Source organism: Macaca thibetana, chromosome 12, assembly GCF_024542745.1.
Source record: "Macaca thibetana thibetana isolate TM-01 chromosome 12, ASM2454274v1, whole genome shotgun sequence".
Taxonomy (NCBI): domain Eukaryota; kingdom Metazoa; phylum Chordata; class Mammalia; order Primates; family Cercopithecidae; genus Macaca; species Macaca thibetana.
Window position 1 is genome coordinate 102,198,016 of NC_065589.1, and position 21,279 is coordinate 102,219,294.

Genomic DNA, 21,279 nt, shown 5'->3' on the forward strand with positions numbered 1-21,279 from the left:
GATCAGTACAATTATATTAGGTATTCATATAATTATTATAATATGTATACCTGACTTTTGTGCGAATGTCCTACTTAAGATAATACAAATAAATAGAAGCACGGCAAACAACATATCATTTTAAAAGATTTAATGGTATTCTATTTACTTAAATATTGTGTTTACAACCCCTTTTCAGTGAAAGATCTAGAGATTTAATTGTTACACTTGTATTGCACTTTCATCTGTAATTTGAGATATACAATCCAGGTTATTTTAAATGCACTATAATTATGCTAAATAATTTGAGTGATTCCGCTTTCAAATAATACTTTTCAAAAAGATAAGTTACTTTGCAGTGCGCCCTGAGCAATATCACTTAGTTCAAGGAACTTCAAATACATCTACCTAAATGTTCTAAGCCATCAGTCTTCTAATTGCCATAACACTATTCATTAAAGTAACAGCAATATATGAAGTATATCCAGGCAATTTGCCCAGCACTAAGTACAGTACATAGTTGTCTTCTCTAAGTACTCAAACCATCATTAATGAAAGTAATTGCCCATCAAAATTTACATGAAAAGTACTATGCAGAATCTCCAAAGGACTCTGTGTGATAGTCATCCAGCAATTTTTGTCACCTTAAAATGCTATGTTCCAACAGATTGCTCTTCTTAAAGCTAATTACTTAGCACAATGGATGAATACAACAATTTTAAAGTATATCATACTACTGTTGTTGTAACCAGATTATAATTGGTGATCGGAAAATGGTCTTATTAACATAAATGGAATAATTAAATCATATCAACTATTTCATACTTAAAAGTATTAAATAGTGATTGTTTCTTCTTTGTAAACTGCTGAATTTTAACTTTATCTGGAATCATTTTCACGGAAAAAATACATTGTTCACTATTTATATTATTTAAAAATGAACGGATTTGAAAATGTATGTATGTACATAGATAGGTATAGAGCAGGGACATAATTGTTACGTATTGCCCCCATGTCCCCTCTTTATTTAAAAAAGAAGTAGTAAAATGTTTAGAGTGGAAAATAAGAGTGTTTTAGATTTATAAAAGGTGTTTGAGTTAATATAATCACAGCAGCATTTTAATTAGAGCATAAGAATAAATCAAGATAACTCAAGAGAATATTCCTGAAGTTTGCTCATATACCCCAGGTATGATCTCATGTTGGAATGTAGTGGATGTCTTGGAATTATGTCATGATCTGGCCAGTTTTATTCTCTTAAACTGAACTTAATCAGATCAAAGCCCTTTTTACTCAGCAATTTTATTCAGCCCAATCTAGATTTAGATGGCCTCTAGTTACAGGAATTTTGGGGGCTATGTATACCTAGATTTAGATATATTTTAAAATAATGAGTGCCTGAATATTATTGTGTTTAGTTTTATTTTTCTCCCTTTTCATAATCAATATCAGCATTATCTGATCTGGTGTAAGAAAAGTATTAAACATTACACATTTGAAATAGACATCTGTATCAACTTAATTCTGATTAATATTGTTCCATATTTAAACTATAGCCCCATTCAAGAAATATTTTGAGTAGTCTAGGATAAAAGAAGAGCTCATAACTATGTGCACATTTTAAAAGTAGTATGCTTTAAGGTTTCTAATTGTGGGTGTTATTGTTCTATGTAATTTTTATATAGATATATCAAAAACGAACAGTATTCAGAAAGCCAATGATGAGATTATTTTGTGCTGAGTTGACTCTAATAAGATTAGAGATGAGAGGAAAAAAAGATTCTGTTATCTTACCATAGAGATAAGTGCATTGTCTAAAGCTATGTGATGAGATTTAGAAAGACAGGTAGGTGACCCAAAACCTTTACAAGAAGACTCTTTAGTTGGTGTAATAGTAAGACAAATAATACTTGTGGCTTAGTGAGGACTGCTATGAAATTAGATTAAAAAAAACAAAAACAAAAACATTTGTTCTTTTAAGGATGTATTTGATTTCATTATCTCTAGTACTGTCTTTAATTGAGAAATATTTAAGACTTTTAAAAATTGAAAACTATTTCTTATCGTTCCATTAGATGAACAGTAGACCTTATAAAAGCTCCATAGTTATAGAAAATGGCCGGCCGGGCACAGTGGCTCATCTCTGTAATCCCAGCACTTTGGGAGGCTGAGACGGGTGGATGGATCACCTGAGGTCAGGAGTTCGAGACCAGCCTGACCAACATGGAGAAACCCTGTCTCTACTAAAAATACAAAATTAGCCAAGCATAGTAGCACATGCCTGTAATCCCAGCTACTCAGGAAGCTGAGGCAGGAGAATCGCTTGAGCCCGGGAGGCAGAGGTTGTGGTGAGCCGAGACTCCAGTCTGGGCAATAAGAGCAAAACTCCGTCTCAAAAAAAGGAAAAAAAAAAAAAAAAAGAAGAAGAAGTGACTATAACAAATACCACATGAGTAAAAAATTTCAATGTTATTTAACCATATTCTATGCTTTGGAAGTTCATCTGGACAGCTCCCTTGAAATATATGTTTTTTTTTTTGTTTTTTTTTTTTTTTTTTTTTAAATAGCTAGTATGCCTCCAAGTCATTTCTATGCAAATTGAATATTGGCATTTCATATATTTTTTTTCTCATTATATTTTACTATCAAGATGTTTTATGAAGAATTCTGTTTATGAGAGATCTAGTGAAAGTTAGAGAACACTTGGTGTATTTCACTGTATGCCTGTCTGATATTTTAGCTAAGTAATTACCTATATATTCACATTTAAATTATTTTCCTTTTCTTGGAAATTAAATATATTGTGATTATCCATATAACTAAAATGACATTTCCAAATAATTTACTGCTCTATCTTTAAAACAGTTTTTAAATCAATGACTACCTTTAAATTCCAAATATAATGAGAATTGTATGTATCTGCAAATTCAGAATTATATTTCCTATTCAGAAACATTATATTGTGATTTATTTCTAACATACTGAGAACAAATCTAGTAGATTGTGAGGTATAAGCATAAGGGTTCAATAAAGTGATAACATAATGTTCTTGAGTTTTTTTAAAAAAGGCCAGGTACATTTTTGTTTATTTAATGATTTACATGTAAAACATAACATTCATGGTGAAATAAACTATAAAATAAAAGATTATAGGATGATACTCATTTTATAAACTAAAGTTTTATTTTCATTTTCTGATTCAAGAGTACGCTCCTAGCTAGCATACGGTATACTGTCCAATTTAAAGTACTGAGTTGCAATGACATAATATTTTGGTAAATGATTATTGAAATAGTCAACTTTTTCCCATGAAATAAGCTATAATGTGGAAGATTTGTGTGTTTTTATTTTTAAGTGAATATATCATATCAAATTATTTGTGAAAGATAGGGACGTGGCAAATGAGAACACTAAAGATCATTCGTTTGTGACAATATTCATAACGTTAACATTTTTCTTGGTAATATATTTACATTTATACCCACACAGATATTTCTAGTCAGTAAATTTTACAGTACTCTTTATTTGGGAGTGTCAGGAGTTGGGTAGTAGTGATAGCAACATGTTCATATTTTAATAATAATGACAGAATAGTAAATTATCTAAGAGCAGCCATTTGAAATAGTTTTTAAAATATTGCAATAATGTATAGTGTGCTCAAGCCAGAGTAAAGTGCTAGTTTGTATATTCTCATCTGATATTTAAAAAGTTGTTTAAGAAGCACACTGTAAAAGGATTTAATCAAAATCAAAGTTGAAGTTACGTAACATTAATGCTAATATACTAAATTATAAAAAATGGCAAAAGGCTAACATTTAAAGATATCAGAAACTTTTATTGTAGAATTATAATTCTACAATAAAAAACTTTAAAGCCTTACTTAAAATGACTAAAATTTATATCATTTAAAAAATATATATAAACTGCCTTCACTTTTAATTTGTTATTATCATTGGTTTTCAGGTCAGTGAACATTTCTACACTGTCATTTTAATGTTTACATAATACTATACTGTATGCTTATAGATATTTTATTTAAATAATTACTTAAACATACACATTTATTTTCCTTTATTTTGGAAATTATAGATATTGTAACTACGTTTCATATAACTAGGTGTTTTCAGAGCTTGGACACAATGATAGATTTAGCATTTCTAGGTCAAATATTTTACACATTTTTAAGGCTTTACATCAATCCTCTTTTGCTCTCTGGATTACTATAAATATTCTGTCATTTAATGAAAGCAGTCCTATTCTTCCTTACTCTCTCTCCACTTGAAATACCTGGTTAGACTTGAAATATCTAGAGAAACATCTGGTTCTTTTTCCTTTTTATTTCTTTTTAAATTCAGAATGTTATGATTTTCAGAACCTTCTCCATCATGACAGTCATCTTCTAAGACTGTTTTCCATTTTTTGGATTCCTCCAAAAACTGAAAACCAAAACCTGAACACAATAATAAAGGCATATTTAGAACAAGGTCTACTGAGGTTAATATTTTCTAGACACGATTATATATGGAATTTAGTTACCAGGAGCAGAATGTCTTATTCTGGTTATCTCAAATAATGAGTAAAAGTGTCTTGTATAAAAATACATATGACCCGAAGATAAAACAGGATTGTCAACAAAATCTAAGATGGGAAATTACAGAATGGTGTCAGGGAGGAAACACTTGTCCTCTACCCTCTTAGGTTCAATGTCTGGTGGCCTATGAATTAAACTAACAAAGGATAGATTGACAGGAGAAAAGGCATATGATATTTATTAATGTTTTATGTGTACAGAATTCACAGAAAATAAGGAAATATCAAAGAAGTAGTGAGACTTGTGGCTTAAATATCATTTTAGCAAAGGAAAGGGGGTTTGGGCTTCAAAGGATGACCACTGTGGGAAAGCGAGCAGGAAATATATGGGGGGAATTAATGGAAGATAAGGGTTATTTTAGGAAAGTTTGTTTATGCACACTCATCTCAGTGCCTGCTGTGAGGGAGTGAGTCATTCTCCTTTTCCTGGTGTGGGAGAGAGAACTCCTATACAAGGGAAATTTACGCCACCTTCAGAAAGGGAAATTTACACCCTACTTTCAGGTAGAAAAAAGGAAGGCAGAAAATTCTTCCTGCATTTGTTGATTCTCAATTGCCTTCAGCTCAAAATAATTCTTTTATCAAAGTGGCATATTTTGGGAGGCATATCCTGATTCCCTTCAATGGCTATGTTCATAGAGACAGACCTGGAAGGTCTGATACAAGACAATCTGGTACAAGGCAGCTCTCAGAAACTTAGCAGTAAAAATTTATGAATAGTTGGCTCTGGTGGACTCATTGTCTATTATGGCTCCTTCTGCCCCCTTTAGAAATGGCTAGAAGTTATTAAAAAAAATTACTAAAACATATAGACATAGCACTTGGTTGAACTTAAAGCAGTGTCACCAGAGAGTGCCGAGATTGCCATTCTATCAGGACAAAACATCATATTCATTAATATTCATATTGCTTTGATTCCAAGTCACAACCTGTCTAGAATGCCAGAAAGTCCAATCTTTTCTTTTTAATTTAATTTAATTTTTAATTTCTTTAGAGATAGGGACTCACTCTGTCACCCAGGCTAGAGTACAGTGGCGAGATCATGGCTCACTGCAACCTTATCACCCTGGGCTCAGGTGATTCTCTCACCTCAGTCTCCTGAGTAGCTTAGATTACGGGGGTACACCACCAAGCCCAGCTGTTGTTTGTTTGTTTTTAGACAGAGTCTCAATCTGTCACCAGGCTGGAGTGCAGTGGTACAATCTCGGCTCACTGCAACCTCTGCCTCCTGGGTTCAAACGATTCTCCTGCCTCAGCCTTCCGAGTAGCTGGGACTACAGGCATGCGCCACCATGCCCAGCTAATTTTTGTATTTTTAGTAGAGACAGGGTTTCACCATGTTGGCCAGGATGTTCTCGATCTCTTGACCTCAGGATCTGCCTGCCTTGGCCTCCCAAAGTGCTGGGATTACAGGCATGAACCACCATTCTCGGCCAAGCCAAGCTAATTTTTAAAATTTTTTGTAGAGACAGGGTCTTGCTATTTTTCCTAGGCTGGTCTCAAACTTCTGGGATCAAGTGATCCTTCTGTCTTGGCCTCCCAAAGTGCTGGGATTACAGGTGTGAGCCATTATCTTGGCCCAATCTTTTCTTAAGATAACTTGCCTCAGATATTTTGCAGGGTGATTAAAATTGCTTACTTTGATTTAAAATTGATCTTCCCATTGTTTACAATCTCCAAGAGGAAACCAAGGCTACATCCTGAAGGAAATCTTAATCCCTGACCTTCAGGTGCTCCCTCTTCCAGACAGGCCTCATTACTTAGGAGAAGACTTGAACCCAACCTCAGAAATGTCCCCATTTACCAAGGCTGACACCGAAGGAGCAGTACAAGGCTGCTCCGGGTTTACTGCTGAAACTCAATGTCAGCAGCTCAAAGCGCTATTGGTACTTAAGGAAAAAGTGAGGAAGTTCTGGTCTCCAGTGTCACACTTACTTAAGGATATCAAAATGAAACTAAAGAGAAAAATCCATGAAACAGCTGCCCAGGCTCTAGCAGATAATAATTCTAGGTGGTCAGCTTTCCAATTATCTATCTCTCTCTCTCATTTACACATAGCTGTTTTTGCCCAAAGCATGCCCTAGGCACCAGAGTAACTAAATATGGGGTGTATTCAGTATTAGCCCCAATTTTTTCCAGACCAGAATTTCCACCAGCATATTGAGCAGTAATTCATGATTATATGTCTATGTTATACCTTTGCAGGGAGCTGAAAATAGAGGTGAAAAAGGCCACTCAAATCCCCACCTTCATGGAGTTTGCATTTAGTTGGGGTAGATAGTAAATGCATAAATATTTACAAAAATGTCAGATAGGGAAAAACGGTGTGACATAAAATAAGATAGCTTCCCAAAGACTTTTTCTGAGAAGGTACTATTTGAGCATAGACCTGGATGACAAGAAAGATCAGCCTTGTGAAAATTTCTAAGGAAGAGCTTACCAAGCAGATAAAATAGCAAATAAAAAGTCCTTAAAGCTAGATCGTGCTTGGCATGTCCCAGCTGGTGTAGCTAGAGGGACAGGAGCTTCATTCAGAAAAGAGGAGGGTCAAGGGAGAAAAGTCCTGAACAACGTACACACTATAGTAAAACCTTAGTGCTTCACTTTCATAGCCAATTGAAGGTTTAAACAGAGGAGTTATAGAACCTAGTTTAGATTTTAAAAGGAGTACTCAGCATTGTGTGACAATTGTACTGTGTGGGAGAACTTTAGGAGTTCATGGGAGAGACTATGATAGCTTGAACTAGTGCAGTAGCAGGGGCAATGGAAGGCACCAAGACCCAGGTAAGTAATTTGGAGGTAGGTAATTGGATTATATTGTTAAGGTAATATTCACACTCCTACTTCAATGTAGGGTGAATTTTCTCTCAGTGGCTCCCATTTTGCTTCTCAGACTGGACCTCAAAAATGTCTCAGACTCTTGTTAATATTTTCTACAGTACTTTATCCTGCCCTGAATAAGTAAGTTGATACGGGGGAGTATGTTACTCTCCTAGGGCTGCCATAACAGAATACCACAGCCTGGGTATCTTAAACAATAGACATTATTTTTCACAGCTCTGGAGGCTTAGAAAGCCAAAATCAAGGTGTTGGTAGGTTTGGTTTCTTCTGAGGTCTCCATGGCTAGCAAATGGGCACCTTTTTGCTGTGTCCTTACAGTCTTTTCTGTGTGCACATCCCTATGGTCTCTTTTTCTTAGAAGGATATCTTTCCTGTTGGATTAGGATCCACCCATATGACCTCATTCAACTTAATTATCTCTTTTAAGACTCAATCTCCAAATACAGTCACATTGAGAATAGAGCTTCAGTATACACATTTTGTGGGGATGCAATAAAGTCTTTAACAGGGAGGGTTATCACCTAATCTAACCCTCTTTAGACTTTGCTTAAGCAGAGCCCTCTTAGCAAAGAGATAAATAATTCATTACTTTCCTAAACTGAGCATATGTAAATGTCAAATAAAGATTAATTTTTTTAACATTCTTAATCTCAGCTGTTATACAAATAGAGAGGTTCTAATATTTTATTGCCCCTACTCTAATATCATTTTGTGTAAAACTGGAGACCACTGCATTACAAGAATGGCCATAAGACCTTGCAAGTGGTTACTACAGTTAATTTATTTATTTATTTTTTGCCACCAACAGTAATTACGCTATTAGTCTCAACCAGCCTCCATGAAAATTTATGTCTCTAGACAAAAGAGAAGTGGTGTAAAATTATAGAAAAGTTGTGCAAATCCAGCCATGATTCTGATAAATAATTCCACACACATTCTCATTGATAGTGGGTGGAAATATTTTTCTGAGTTATTTATGTAGCAGAATCAGTATAGTTATATGTAAGTTTTCTTTTTTTGTTGTTGTTGATTCATTCATTTGTTTATTCCATATAGCTACCAATTATTGTCCTTACCATTTGAACCATTTGGCTAAATAATTTACATATTGAATTAATATGGTGGAATGTTTCTTTTTACGTATTAGGGGACTATTATTAAAGTCCAAGAAGGCCGGGCGCGGTGGCTCAAGCCTGTAATCCCAGCACGTTGGGAGGCCGAGACAGGCGGATCACGAGGTCAGGAGATCGAGTCCATCCTGGCTAATCCGGTGAAACCCCGTCTCTACAAAAAATACAAAAAAAAAAAACTATCCGGGTGAGGCGGCGGGCGCCTGTAGTCCCAGCCACTTGGGAGGCGGAGGCAGGAGAATGGCGTAAACCCGGGAGGCGGAGTTTGCAATGAGCTGAGATCTGGCCACTGCACTCCAGCCTGGGCGACAGAGCGAGACTCTGTCTCAAAAAAAAAAAAAAAAAAAAAAAAAAGTCCAAGTAACTTAAGATCATCCAGAGAGTAAGTGTCACAGACAATTTTCACACCAGGTTTGTGTGCTTCCAAACTGCATTACCTTACCTAATGTAACTTTCAACCAACCTTGAAAATCACCCATGTGCCTGATTTTGGAGAGTGAGTGGAAGATAAAAGAATTAATAAAGGCCTATCTCCTGCCCTGAAGAATCTTATGTTTTAGGTCAAAGTTGGTGGCTGCACACTTGTAATTGCATCTTTTTGGAAGGCCAAGGCAGGAAGATCACTTGAGGCCATGAGTTCAAAACAAGCCTGAGCAATATAATGAAACCCTGACCCCACAAAAAAAATAAATTATCTGGGCAGGGTGGTACGTGCCGGTAGTCCTCGCTATTCAGGAGGCTGAGCTAGGAGAATTGCTTGATCTCAGGAGGTGGAGGCTACAGTGAGCCCTGATTGGTCTACTTCATTCTGGCCTGAATGACAGAATGAGAACCTGTCTCCAAAAAAAAAAAAAAAAATCTTATGATTTAACCAAGAAGATACACATGTAAATAAATAAAGTCCTATAAGACTATGAATGCTATGATATAATTATACACAGACCACAAACCCATAAGGGATCAGGTGAATCCTTCTACCTCTTGGAGACTAGTAAACTTTCCAAATAATGATACCATTTGAGCCGAATCTGGAAGTATGTGTCCATTATTCAGATAATGGGAGTAGAAGTGAGTGGAGGGAGTAGCACTGGAGGGAAAGATTCCAGATGGAAGAAGTAAATTGAGGCCAGCTGAAAATGGCACAGAGATGTTTCGGATTTATCCTTTTGGAAACTAGAAATACTATCAACTCTATATTAACCCATTACCTGGTAGTGGAAAATAGGAGGCGAGCACGGATAAAATGTGGTTCAGACCCACTTAATCCCCATTTGTGATTTAAGATGGATATTTAATACAAATGAATTAAATTAAAATGTTTAAATAGTTTGCTGTGTTAGCTGAGTAGTTATTTCCCTCCTCTTCCCCCTCCTACTCTTCCTCTTCTTCCTTTTTCAAATGAAAATAATTTTAGGTAACATCGGTTTTCATTGAATGAACTCTACATTTTATTTTCTAAATATCCCAGCAAGCAGTCATTCAGAGCTGCCTTGTGTTTGTCAGCTAACTCCTCGCGCTCACTGTCATTCTCCCCTTCACATTGCACAAATATTAGTTAGCTGGCAACAGTCAAGCCATCACCTGGGAAATTAGATTACCTGCCATTCTCCAGTTTTTCTCTGTGTAACCCCAGACTGCCCCCTCAGCTCTCCATGAGGAAAGTCTGTCAATATAACAATGCATGGAAAGAGTTTCGGGCCATATCTGTCAGTTCAAGGCCACAAAAGCTTGAAAGCAAATTCTGGGCTTTGTTCTTCAATGCTCTCCATCTTACCTTCATTGTCCTCCAAATTCTCTGCTTAAGAAAAAAAAAAAAAGAAAAAAATCTTGAGAAAAGGCATGGAAAAGAGACTTCTATTCCGCCACTGCCACAAGAAAGAGATTTTTGCACAGAGCTTCAGACAAACTGCAGAGAGCTGCTCCCACACAGAAGAGAAGCTAATAGACTAACAGACTGCTGTAAGCAAACATAGCCACCTCTGATTGTCCAGGTGGAGGGGCGTTCCTGATTTGCAGTAGGTACAGTGTAAAAATGTAATGGCTCCTACATAATTATAAATAATACATTCATTCTGATATGTAGATATTTCTCTTGTTCACAATAGTTTTAATTATTTTCCCTTATAAATATGCTGCCTTTTGGTTATTTTCTTCCATGTTTTGCCATAACATGGTTAGTCTATCCCTGGAAAACTGGAAGTTGACTGCAATTCAATATTCCTGGAACACAGAGCACTTTGGGCAGTCACAGATCTGGAGATGGAAAATTAAGCAGACAGCTAATCATGGATGGCCTTTGTGCCATGCCTTTGAGGGGGGGAAACCATTGGAGAGTTTTAAGCAGCAGAGGGCCATGCTCACATTTGCATTTTAGAATGATGGCTCCAGTGTTCCCTCAGCAATGGCAGTCGGGAGAATGAGAAGTGATGAGACCCTGAGCTAAGCAGTTTCTATGAGGAAGATGAGGAAGTAAAGCTGTCCTGAGACAATGAGGACAAACAGTTAAGTGGGCAGTTTAGATCAGGGTCTAGGAGAAGCAATGGAGGTGGGGAGGGAAGAAACGATGACTGTCTGGCCTTGCCTGTGATGACTGAGTGGGTACCATTCACTGAGAAAAGTCTGCTGGGAAAGACTCACGATTGAGAAAAATAAATTTTATTTTGGTAATGTAAAGTTGAGGTGACTTTGTTGTATTTAGGTAGAAATGCCTACTCTACAGTTAAATACATGAGGAGGATATTTAGGGATAACATTGAGATTTGGGAGCTGTTGGGGTGACATAGGGGATAGTTAGTGAAGTCGCAAGTGAGAACACTCCCCACCCTTCCCAAATTCCCAGGGTGCCTTTTGATATTGGTGATACTGATTTTGATATTCTAAAAAATACATTGATTTTTTAAAAGTTGTAGATATTATTTGACTTGATACTATGGAATCTCAAGATATGGCTGACCCCTCAACTTGCATTTTTCTTGAAGTTCTCTGATTTCCTGCTTCCATGTGGCAGCTTGCGCTCTAGATTTGCTGCTGTCCTGCTTCGGTCTCTAATCATTGTCACTCTGGAAGGTTCTCTTTTGCCTCTCTCTCAATTTCCTATATATCATATACTTTTTCCAGTTTACTCCTTTGATTTAGTGAAGTACAGCTTCCAGCAGCTTTCTGAGAAAGGTGCTTGTGAAGCAAATTTATCAAGACAATGCTGTCTTTTATGTTTACATTTCATTAACTGAGTATGGAAATCCAGATGGAAAATAATTTGGTATCAAATCTTTTCAGACATTCTCGTCTTCTCAATAATAAGTCGCAGTTGAGAAGTCCAGTGCTACCATACTATTATGTCTTTTGATCATTACTCTTTCACTCTAGAAACTTGTAGAATTTTTTTTTTCCCCTTTATTCCGGCATTTCATGACAACATGTGTCTGTTTTGCTGGGAACTTATTTGGCAGTTTCAATCTAAAAACTGACGTCTTTCAATTCTGAAAAATAATGTCAGATTATTTTTTAAATGTTTCTTTTATTTGTTTTACAATAATCTCTTAAGGTCATATCACTTAGAGGGTGAACTTTCATTTTCTGTTTATTTCCTTCCTTAAATAATATTTCCTTGAGGATTTTTTTCAACTTTAAACTTTCTATCAACATTTTAAATTCACCTGTACTCCTTTTAATTTCTCACAGTTCAAATTTTTTTTAACCTTTTCTTCATTATAACCTCCTCTTGCTTCATGTATATCATTTCTGTAATCTCTCTGGGGATATTTATTTGTTTTCATTTTATTCTCTGTTGTTTTCTATTTTTGCAGCTGCTTCTGTTTCTTCTTTTTTTTTCTGTTTATTTAATTTCATTTCTTGCTCATGATGTAGTCATTCTTTAATTGTCTGGTGTTTCTGGGCTGTATCTTCGTCTTTCTAAAGATCATCAGAAATTCTGAGTTCAAGCAGCAGACCTTATGTAATGATAAACATCTTTAAAAATAGCTGCACCGAGCCTTTTGTGTGTGCATGTGAGGAAGCAGAATCCTCCAATTATCTCTTTCTTCAGAGCATCGGTCTAGACAGATTCCCCCAACGGGGGAAACCTTTTAATATCTCACATGGGGCATAGAAACCTGGATGTCCGCCTCCCCAAAAGTTGAGGTAGGGGTCTGAGGTCTAATTTACCAGTTAGGTCTGCGGTTCTTAACCCTATTTGCACATGATAGTGGGAAATTTGAAAAAGTCTCATGTTCATGACATAGGCCAAAACAATTCAGTGACAATCTCTAGGGGTGGCACCCAGACATTTTTAAAAAGGTCTTCCAGCTGATGCTAATGTTTGTCTCAGGTGAAGACCTACCTGGCCAGCACACATCTGCATCACCCGAGAACTTTTCATAAATGTAAAATTTTGGGCCCCACCCTTGAACTACTGAATCATACAGTCTGCAGTGGGGCCCAGCAATCTATGATTTAAGTAGCGCTCCAGGTAATTCTAATTCAGGCTGAAATTTGAGAACTTCTAAAGTAGATCATCGCTTAATCCTTCTTCTCAGTGTCCTTTTCGGTAATCCTTTTGGGTGAATTTCTAATCTTTCACCAGACTTGAGGAAAGGCACTCCCTTGGCAGTGTACTCTGGGTTCTAACCATTTTTTTAATAGACTGAAGTGATCCTCCTATTTTCAATTGCATCTATCTCCCTATTTTTAGACATTTTAAGGCCCACAATTTCTAATCTAGTCTGAGCTTCTGCAGTACAAATTAACTTGCATCTGACCTCCTATTGCAGGTCTAGACTTTAATTTTATCGATTAAATCATGACCAATTATAATTTACTTTCAATCTACTTCTGTTTTTTATTGCCATAGGCTTCTCTCCTATTCTTCATATGTGTAGCCTTATGAATTTTTCATTGTTTTCTTATAAATTTTGGTTTGCCAGGAGAGAGAAGAGATAAAATTGGCCAGATAAAATACAAGACACCCAGTTAAAATTTAATTCCAAATAAATAACAGATTTTTTTTGGGTATATCTTAATAAATTATTCTTCATTTATCTGAAATTCAAATGTAACTAGGAATATTTTCTATTTTAAACATGAAGGGCTGATTTTTGAGAAAAATCTAATTTTAAATCATGGATCTCAACAATTCTGGCATAGGGCAGTAAAAATACATATTCTGAATATTTCAAAAATAAGTTATTTAATGATACATCTTAAGAGGTAAAGCGTTATCAAAATTTAATAATTATAATTCCAAAATACAATTGAAATATGTATTGCAACTGCCTTTAATTTGGGTTGAAACTTTAATTCAATTTATATTAATCAAGTTATGTTTGCATTGAGTAGTATAGTGTTATTAGGTTCAGTGGGAGACTATTTTACGAATAGGGAGGGCAATGTAGTGGAAAGAGCATTGAAATTCAAGGAATGCCGACTGGGAGTTAACGCCACACTCCTGCTGTGTGACCTTCAGGAAGGCCACCTTTTGCTTTTCCATTTGCTTATTTTTAACAGAGTGTGTGTTAACACATCATATTGCTTTTATGACAATGAAATAAGACAATTGTATTTACTGAATTTGGAGACTTGCAAAGGGCCTGGAACTTAGTAAGTGCTTGGTAAATATCATTTTCCTTCTTTTCTTTCTCTCTCTTTTGGAGAAGATTTTGGAGACTGTATGGTAGGGTCAATTTATATTTACGTTAATTATTAATATTAACATATTTAACATATGAATATTAAAATATTTCATTAATTCCTTTAATATCCCTGTTAGTGAATGTATTATTTTGCTAGGACTGCTATAACAAATTCCCACAGACTGGATGACTTAACAGAAGTTGATTTTCTAGTAGTTCTGGAGGAGAGAGGTCTGAGATCAAGGTTTTGTCAGGGCTAGATTCTTCTAAGGTCACTCTCCTTATTTGTAGATGACTGTCTTCTCCCTGTGGTTTCACGTGGCCTTTCCTCAGTGCATATCTGTGTCCCAATGTCCTCTTCCTATAAGAAAACCAGTCATACTGGATTAAGGTCCCTCCTAATGGGGCCTCATTTAAACTTAATTATTAAATACTTCTTTGAAGACTCTCTCTCTGAATACAGTCTCAGTCTGAAGTCCTGGGACTTAAGAATTCAGCATATAAATTTTGGGTGGGAGTTACAATTTAGCCCCTAACCATAAAGTAGATTTACTCATTATTACTTATACACAGCTTAACCCTTACCCTATATTAGCTCCTTGCTTCTGTACAGCTTAAGCAAGCAGTGTTTGAGTTTCAATAATTTCTGAAGATTGTAACATCTTCATGTCAATAACAGTGGGAAACAATAACAACAAAAAATGTGAGATGAACAGATGTGATTCCAAGTAATAATTATGCAGTCAAAAACAAAGTTCAAAAGAATGCAAAACACTGTGAAGAATATAAAGAATTACAAGACAGGATCCTTGTTCTCAAGAGCTTTCATCCCTGGATAAGGAGTCAAAATTAGTACAAGTGAAGCAATAAGGAAAAGCAACCATTAAATATAAAATCATGTGAATCTGTCTGTAGAGGAGCCTTAGAATGAGGGAGAAGGATGCAGGAGTGTGGGCTGTGCTAGTGTGAAATACTTAGGATGCGGTTATACTCGTGCACCGAAAGGTGGATATAGTGGAGTTATGTGCAGACACATGTATGGAAACCATCATAAATAAAAATTGAACCATGACTATTTCCTTCAAGCGCTAATAGCAGTCTTCACTTATTTCTTTTCTATTTGGTTATTTATGTATGTCTGTCTCTGTTACTAGAATATTAGGTCTATAATGGCAGAGATCTTACTACTCTTGTCTCCTGTCATTTTTCCATCATCTGGAATCATACTTTACAAATAATAGATGCTCAACATTAATTGAATCAATGGATTAATGAATATTGTAAGATGATAAGACTGGAATTGGAAAGGAGTCTCAGTAGGTGGAATAAATTTGATTTGTAGGGCTTTAAAAATCTGATAGAGAATTTAAAATTTGAAGCTGTATATAATGAGGAGGCTTTGAAGAATCTTAAGCAAGAATTATGCCTGATGAAAGATAAGTTTTAGATGACTGTAACAACCTAGAATAATTTTTCCAGGACAATTGGGATCTTAGATTGACACTGGTCATTCTTGAGATGCCTGTTATCTGAGTTCTAATGGTCCTTGATGAGCACAAGCTTCTTTGGTCATGGTCTTCAAGGCCGTGGTTCTTTGTAGTCTGCTCCTTTACCCATTTATTTAGCGACTCTGTACCATGCCATCAGAATCCAACTGATCATGCTCAGAAACTTTATGTGTGAACGGAGGGTGGTTTTGTGCTACTCTTAGAAGCCCTACCCACCCAAAACTATGATCCAGAACTGGGTTTCATAGACATCTGTACTGCCTAGGGAGCCAAAAAAGGGTGAGTCTGGCATTTTACATGTTGCCTGTGGAAATTAGTTTTCTCCAGGGCCACAAGGTAGGGTAAACAACCGCAGTGTCTGCCACAGTTTGGCTACCTTCTGGTGGTCAAGGAAGACAGATTTTTTAAAAGTCTTGTCTCTAGTCTCCTCTAGCAATAAAAATAATGCAATCAGAAACAATTTTTTTTATTATCTTGCCATAGAGATGTGTTCAAATGTTCAGTTTTAAATGAATATAACCAAAGCCCATAATAAATTACTTAGCTGACTGAATGTGATAATTTGCAGAGAGAAACATCTTGGAGAATCATCTACCCCCATAGCTCTCTTTAGCTTTAATGTATGTAGTTTCTGTTCAAGACACATTGGGTCTGAGTGGGTGAGTAAGGAGGGAATGTCTTCATTTCCCTAACATTCAGTTAGGGGTGGTCCAAATAAAAACACCCCTGTGCTTCAGTGTTATAGTCTTAGCCTCACTCAATCGCCCATGTCCCCATGGTGAGGGGCTTTGGCCTAGGAGACAGAAATGGAACACATTTTGATTTGGACTTTAACTATGGCCTTTTTCTTTAGTCAGACAGCCAGCCCAGTAGGCCCTCAATTCTGCACTTCAGGTAAATTCCTGTTGTTAATTTTTTAATTTTGTCCATAATTTATGCTTTAATATGTTTATAAATTTTATTTCTGGAGTAATATACACATAATAACAGAAAAAATAATACAGAGGAAATTCTTATCAATTATCAATAGCAATGTGTCCTACTCTAATCTTTCTAAACCCACTCCTGCTTCTCAGGGACAAATCTCTTATAGCTGTCTATTATTAGTTGTAGTTGTACTACTTTCTTTCCTTCCTTCCTCCCTTTCTGTTTTCATTTCTTTCTTTCTTCTTCCTTCCTTTTTTTCTTTCTCTTTTCCTGGAGTTCCTACTCCCAGAGTCTTCTATTCTCATGATCCAATATAGACAGCTTTTTATGTTTGCCTCATAGCATTTATTCTGGGGCTTTCCTTTGCCATCTGGCTTTGTTAAGTTTCCTGTTTTTTAGACTCCTTCTCATTATCTTGACTTATTTTCTCATTTTGTTCCAGCTTAACTTTCAGTTTCTGTTTAAGAAAGAGTTCATGGGAGGTAAATTTATGATATTTGTCTCCCCTCTGCACTGCTACACACACACACACTCACAGAGAGACAAACACACACACACCCTTTTTTTTTTTTTGAGATGGAGTCTCGCTCTGTTACCTGGGCTGGAGTGCAGTGGCACGATCTCGGCTCACTACAACCTCTGACTCCTGGGTTCAAGCGATTCTCCTGACTCAGCCTCCTGAGTAGCTGGGATTATAGGCGTACATAACCACGCCCAATAATTTCTGTATTTTTAGTAGAGACGGGATTTCACCATGTTGGTCAGGCTGGTCTCAAACTCCTGACCTTGTGATCCACCCGCTTCGGCCTCCCAAAGTGCTGGGATTACAGGCGTGAGCCACCATGCCCAGCCACACTTCTTACGCTTAATTAATAGTTTACTATACAGTTCTACCTAGATTGTAATTTCCCCTAAGAATTTCCCAGGCATTGCTTCAATGTTTTCTTGTTTCTAGCAATGGTGAAGAGAAGTCTAGTATGATAGTTAGCAAAGAAGGACTGGGTAATCCTTTATAAGTGACTTACCTTTTTCTTATCTCCAAACTTTTAAAAAAGATTTTTCTTTTTAAGCACAGTGTTCTGAAATGTTACATGCATATATTCATTTTTTCTATTCTTTTTGCTGGTGAATCACTTGAAACTGTCATCCTCAAACTTTTTGGTTGCAGGACCATTTTATAGTCTTAAAAACTATTGAGATCCCTAAGAGTTTTTTAGATTTGGGTTATACATAACAATATTAGATATTAAACCTGATAAAATTAAAAAAATATATTTATTATAAATTCACTTAAACATTACAAAATAAACATTAAGGTTTGTATGTTATATTTTTAATGTTAATAATTATATTTTCTTAAAACAATTAGGAGAGTGGCAATGGTCTACATTTTGCAAATTTTCTGAATATCTTAATATAATATAGCTGAATTTTCATATCTGCTTCAGGAGATGTTGTATGGGTTCATATATATGCCATTAGAATAGAGAGGATTATTTTAAAAGCTTTTTCAGATGATCGTGAACATTCTTCTTTTAAAACTACACCAAAACTCAACAAATGTTAGTTTCTTAAAGGTGAATAGCAAAGAGCATATCATTAAATTTTTATTTCCTCTCGTATATAATTTATTGGACTAACTTTCACTACAAATTAATCATTTACTATGCATGATTTTGACTTTGCTTGTGGTGTTCATTTGAAAAACTTTGCTTCCTTCAGTTATGTATATCTTCCCAGTGTAGACATATTTCATTATACCATATCAAAAAAAATACATTCATGAATATTGCCAGAAATCTCATTAGAAAAATTTTTAGGTATTAGGAAACTGTCAAACTTATGGTATTGATAGAAGTTTCCCAACACTCTAATCTTCATTTGAAAGCTTTAATTTTATCATTGAAAATAAATTATCTCAGTTTTCTTATATGACAGCTTTTTATATTTCATTCATTTTTGAATAAACATCTTTTCAATATTTAACTCTGAATAACCATAGTCTGTCAGTCATTCTTCAAAGATAAAATGATGTTCTATGAAAAAAGTAGCTAATTCTTTTTGCAGCTCAAGCAATCTCATAAGACATTCCCTCCAGGCAATCGTATATTGGTATGCAGCAGAAGGGCCTTACGCACTTTTCATTTTATGACACAATATTCAAATGTCATGTCCTAGCTTTAATAAAATTAATACTTTTTATTGATCAATTAAGGTAACTTTTAAGTAAAACTGGCATTGTTTTTTTTTTTCCCCCCCTGTGAGTGTATGGCAATAGTGAATTCAGTGATTCCTGTACAGTTTAATGCTACTGGCTACTGGGTTTTTAAAACAAATATTCTACTTTTTTTTTTTTCCCCTATTATTTTCTGAGGTTTCTTTGGTCTTTTTTCTCTATATTTTGGAAGGTTGCCTCCACCATATTTTCTGATGATTCTATTGAAAAATACTTTTTAGTAGATTTTTTAATCTCTAAAGACTCTTCTTTTGTAATTGCTCATTTTTTACAGCATCTTTTATCTTCTTGAGTGGCGTATGTACTAGAATCTCTTGCGTATGTTAATCAGATATTAGGTAATTTTAAAAAATAAGATTTTTTCTAAATTATTATTTGTGCACCTATGTTTATCTTAGTGTTTATTTTTCATTGTGCTAGTTTTTCCCATTGAGCTGGAGAGCCTTGATTTCCTATGATGTTTAACAAAGAAGGACTGTGTATCTTTCATGGATGTCTTTTACCTTTATGAGAGTAGAAGTCTTTTCACTTGGCACCTTCCTTGAGAGGAGCTCTGCAAGGCATTGGATACCGTAACTTGCAGGTTTATTTTAGGAGGGACCTGGGGGTCAGGATTTGATTCCCGTGAATGCCAGAATGAAGAGAACTGTGTTGCATGGCACCAGCTTTAATATTCAAAACCTCTTCACTGAGTATCTTACTAAAGAGCTGTGGCTACTTATTTGAGACATTTTATCCGCTGTCAGCCCTCTGTGAACTAAGGGCAAAGAGCTAAGGAGATGGAGGTAGCATTACATATAAAAATATCTTTATTTCATTGCCCAAATAGAGTTAAATAACCTTATTTCAACTTCTAGGTAGAAATTGATTTGTGGTCTCAATTTGTGGCTATTAATTCTTTTCTTATTGATAAGTCTACATCATTCAAATCCTTTTACATTATAACTTCATTTTAAATTCCCGCATTGCCTTAAATATTTTCAATGTTCTCATGGAGTCTTGGAAAGAACACATGTTTTGCAGATAGGGAGACCAAGTATGTAACTTTGATTAAGTTACTTAATCTTCATAGAGTCTCAGATGCTTTATAAAATGGAACGATAATAGTTTGCTTACAGTTTTGCTTTCACAATTTGAAATAATACAATATGAGGGGGAGAGCTCTATTTTTTTTTTTTTTTTTTTTTTTAATCCGTGAGACATTGTAGATTTTCTGATATCAAATGAACATTCAGTAGGTGGTGACTATAAATTAATACAATTTGGGAGAAAGGGTCACTAGGAGAAATAGAGAAGGTTAACAATTGTGAAGAGACCAGTAACGGAGAGCACAAATGATTAAAAGCTTACACACTTTTGGCCGGGCGCAGTGGTTCACGCCTGTAATCCCAGCACTTTGGGAGGCCGAGGTGGGCGGATCACAAGGTGAGGAGATCGAGACCATCCTGGCTAACACAGTGAAATCCCGTCTCTACTAAAAATACAAAAAATTAGCCGGGCAAGGTGGCGGGCGCCTGTAGTCCCAGCTACTCGGGAGGCTGAGGCAGGAGAATGGCGTGAACCCGCGAGGCGGAGCTTGCAGTGAGCCGAGATCTCGCCACTCCTCTCCAGCCTGGGCGACAGAGCGAGACTCTGTCTCAAAAAAAATCAATTAATAAAATAAATAAGTAAATAAATAAATAAAATAATAAAATAAAAATATAAACTTACACAGTTTTAATAAATAGGTTAGAGAACAATGTATATTTTAAAATTGTTGTTTAGCTATTGTTAGATTTTGCCATTTATTTACAAATACGTATAGTACAAAACTACATGATCATGTTTAAGTATGTAAATAATAAAAGCCGATTTTATATTAATTTAAAATATGTTTTTGTTTATATCTTTATACTTACATATTATGTAAAATATAATATAAGAAATATTATATATTCTTTTCTAAGAAAAAGAAAAATTAAATTGAAGAATCTAACTGTAGAGGAGGAGGAAAGTTTGAACAATAAAACGTCACTACGAGCTGCATTTTTAAATGTAACAGTGATTTTACTGTTACCCTTAGAAACAGAGTTTGGAAATATAACAAAAGAAATCAGAAAGTATTATAGTTTAGTAACTATTTATTATTATTTAATAATAAAATTTTACTTTCCTTTAAATAATATCTTTTCTTTTACTAGATAAGAAACTGTGGTGGGCAGACCAAAACTTAGCTCAGCTGGGAACCTGCAGCAAAAGAGACGGAAGAAACCCCACCATCCTACGGAATAAAACATCCGGGGTAGTTCATATGAAAGTATATGATAAAGAAGCACAGCAAGGTAAGTCACACTAATGAATTTGTGCCAGGTTTTTTTTGTTTTTGTTTTTGGTTTTTTTTGAGACGGAGTCTCGCTCTGTCGCCCAGGCTGGAGTGCAGTGGCGCGATCTCGGCTCACTGC

At 35.5% G+C, this 21,279-nt stretch overlaps 1 protein-coding gene across 3 annotated transcripts in view; it reads left to right on the forward strand.

Annotated features, from left to right (window-relative positions):
* Window positions 1-21,279, forward strand: part of LRP1B (LDL receptor related protein 1B) — a 1,933,102-nt gene that overhangs the window by 1,354,123 nt on the left and 557,700 nt on the right. For all 3 annotated transcript variants that reach the window (XM_050752792.1, XM_050752793.1, XM_050752794.1), the window contains exon 33: window positions 21,019-21,159. In XM_050752792.1, coding sequence (XP_050608749.1) covers window positions 21,019-21,159 — 141 coding nt within the window. The remainder of the gene's footprint in view (window positions 1-21,018; window positions 21,160-21,279) is intronic.